The 2,825-nt window shown below is 43.0% G+C and overlaps 1 protein-coding gene across 1 annotated transcript; it reads left to right on the top strand.

Annotated features, from left to right (window-relative positions):
* Positions 1-1,143: 1,143 nt before the first annotated feature.
* On the top strand, positions 1,144-2,082 carry LOC101690341 (olfactory receptor 7G3-like). Its single transcript, XM_004771769.1, has one exon. The coding sequence runs from the start codon at positions 1,144-1,146 to the stop codon at positions 2,080-2,082; it is 939 nt and encodes a 312-aa protein (XP_004771826.1).
* Positions 2,083-2,825: the final 743 nt, after the last annotated feature.

Raw genomic sequence — 2,825 nt, forward strand, 5'->3', positions numbered from 1 at the left:
ATTTCTTCTGTTACTCTCACTCAACCAAAATATACAGAGAGCACCAGGTATTGTGTTAAGGGCTTGGGATATGAAATGAAAATGAAATAGAAAAGGCAGAGTTGTCCTAACCTAAAGAAATGGAAGGAACTACAATACGAACTTGCAGAGAATAATTAGAATGTATGGTTCGGGGGTGGGGAGGGTGTCTGATTTACTCTTTGGAATTGAAGCATATTGTGGTACCTTGATCATTATGATGGTGATTGAGGGACAAATTAGGACAGCAATGGAGGAGTTACTGTAATAATTAAAGAATTATCTATAAAATCTTTGCACAGCATCCTTATCAGAACCAAACAACACAGAGAATGTGCTGTTCCTAGATACACACTAGTTAGGCATGAGAACAAAAAATATTACTAAATTCTGCAAGTCTCGATGATCTCCTTCTTCTCTGTTTCCCTGGACTTGAAGAGACCACAGACACAAGGCAGGATGGAGATTCTCATGAGGCTAGTGGTCCTCTCATAGGAATTATACAGCAGAGGTGGGGCACCCATGCATGGGGGATGATGCAGAGGAGACCCCGACATGGTTTGGAACATTTATTTTTTTATTTTGTTTTGTTTTTATTTTAATTTTTAAAAGATTTTACTTCTTTATTTGAGAGAGAGAGAGAATGAGCAGGTAAAGTGTCAGGCAGAGGGAGAAGCAGGCTGGGCTGAGCAGGGAGCCTAGCCTCCGCCCCTGATGCAGGGCAAAATTCCAGGACCCTGAGATCATGACCTGAGCTGAAGGCAGACGCTTAACCGACTGATCCACCCAGGAGCCCTTTATTTTATTTTTTTAAGTTTTTATTTTTAAGCGATCTCCACACTCAATGTGGGACTCAAACTCATAAACCCAAGATCAAGTGACCCATGCTCTGCCAACTAAGCCTACTGGCTGCTTTGGGACATTCATTTTAAAGAGGTGATCCTGGTAGTAGTGATAAAAACAGGAAGGGGAGGGTGTTACTGAAGAGATTTTGGTCAACTAAAGAAATCACAACCACAACTCTTATGTAATGCACAAGACCTCATGAGTTTGAAATATAATGGCACATTCTTCTTTTGTCATTGTTTTAACATTGCCTCTTTCCAGGCAATTTCCATAAGTCGTATGGAAGCTGGGAACCAAACAGTGGTTTTGAAATTCATCCTTCTGGGACTTTCAGAAGATATGGACTTGCAGCCCCTCCTCTTTGGGTTGTTCCTATCCATGTTCCTGGTCACCATGCTTGGGAACCTTCTCATCATTCTGGCCATCAACTATGACTCCCACCTCCACACGCCCATGTACTTCTTCCTCTCCAACCTGTCCCTCACTGACATAGGTTTCACTTCCACCACTGTCCTCAAGATGCTAGTGAACATCCAGACACAGAGCAATACCATCACATATGAAGGCTGTCTTACCCAGATGTATTTTTTCATGATTTTTGCTGGACTAGATAATTTGCTACTGACAGTGATGGCCTATGATCGGTTTGTGGCCATCTGTCATCCCCTGCGCTATACAGTCATTATGAACCCTCGCCTTTGTGGTTTCCTGCTTCTACTTTCTTGGTTCATCTGCCTGACATATTCTTTGTTGCAAAGCTTGATGTTTTTGAGGGTGTCCTTCTGCAAAGAGATAGAAATCCCCCACTTCTTCTGTGAACATACTCAGATCCTCAAGCTTGCCTGCTCTGACACCCTTGCCAATGACATCCTGCTATATTTTGTAACTGGCCTGCTGGGTATCATTCCCCTGACTGTGATCCTTTTTTCTTATTATAGAATTATTTCCTGCATAATGGACATTTCATCGGTGGCAGGGAAGTATAAAGCCTTTTCCACCTGTGGGTCTCATCTCTTGGTTGTCTCCTTGTTTTATGGGGTAGGCCTTGGAGTGTACCTCACTTCTGGAACAACTCATCCCTCCAGAAAGGGCTCAATAGCCTCAGTGATGTACACGGTGGTCACCCCCATGCTGAACCCCTTCATCTACAGTCTGAGGAACAGGGACATGAAAAGGGCTCTGAGGAGACTTTTCAGGAGAGGAGTCTACTCTCAGTGAGATAACCAAAGCTAAGGACAGACAACAGAGATCCAAAGTGCTGATAGCTGGTGTTCCTGAGTATGTAATCTGAAGACAAAACATAAATACTACTCATGATTTACTAGAAGAAAAACATCCCTAAACTGAAGACAAGCTTGAAGCAGCACACCAAAAGTCTTATTGTTCATGCAAGAAAAAGAATGGTCAACCAATAACTAAACTCATGAAAATATGTTATTTCCCGGACACAGACTCCTGTAAGCAAGCATCAGGGGAGGAGAAAGCAAATTGAGGAGTGCTTTGGGGAGAAGGGGGGCAGGAGTGACAAGCATTTCACATTACTGATTCGACTTTACTCCTCTCAGTTATATTCTGGCTTTTAGCACCAGGAATGCTGGCTCATGGGTCTCCCTGATCTCAGTGTGGAAACCGTTATCTATCTGGGCAGTCTCATACTGATCTCCCTCACTCCATAAAATTTTACATACTGAATCTTGATTTTGTGGTGGCCATTGACCTATACATGGGATTTAATAATAAGCTTCTTTAGGAAACTCATTGCGGTGTCTATTTTAAGGGAAAGAGAATCCTGGCCTTTGTTGATCCACGTAAGAAGCAATCTACTTGCCATCTTCCTTGCCTGGTACACGCTTTGCCAAGTCTTTGTGTGCCTGGCTCCTTCTCACAATCAGGCTTCAAATCAAAACTGTCAACTCTTCAGAGGCCTACGCTGACCACCAGCTTCCTACAAGTCCAGATTT

This window comes from Mustela putorius, unplaced genomic scaffold (genome assembly GCF_011764305.1).
Source record: "Mustela putorius furo isolate JIRA1106 unplaced genomic scaffold, ASM1176430v1.1 tig00000095_pilon_pilon_pilon, whole genome shotgun sequence".
In the NCBI taxonomy this organism is placed as follows: domain Eukaryota; kingdom Metazoa; phylum Chordata; class Mammalia; order Carnivora; family Mustelidae; genus Mustela; species Mustela putorius.

Coding starts and splice junctions, on each gene's coding strand:
- LOC101690341 (XM_004771769.1), top strand. CDS start 1,144: ATGGAAGCTGGGAACCAAACAGTGGTTTTGAAATTCATCCTTCTGGGA.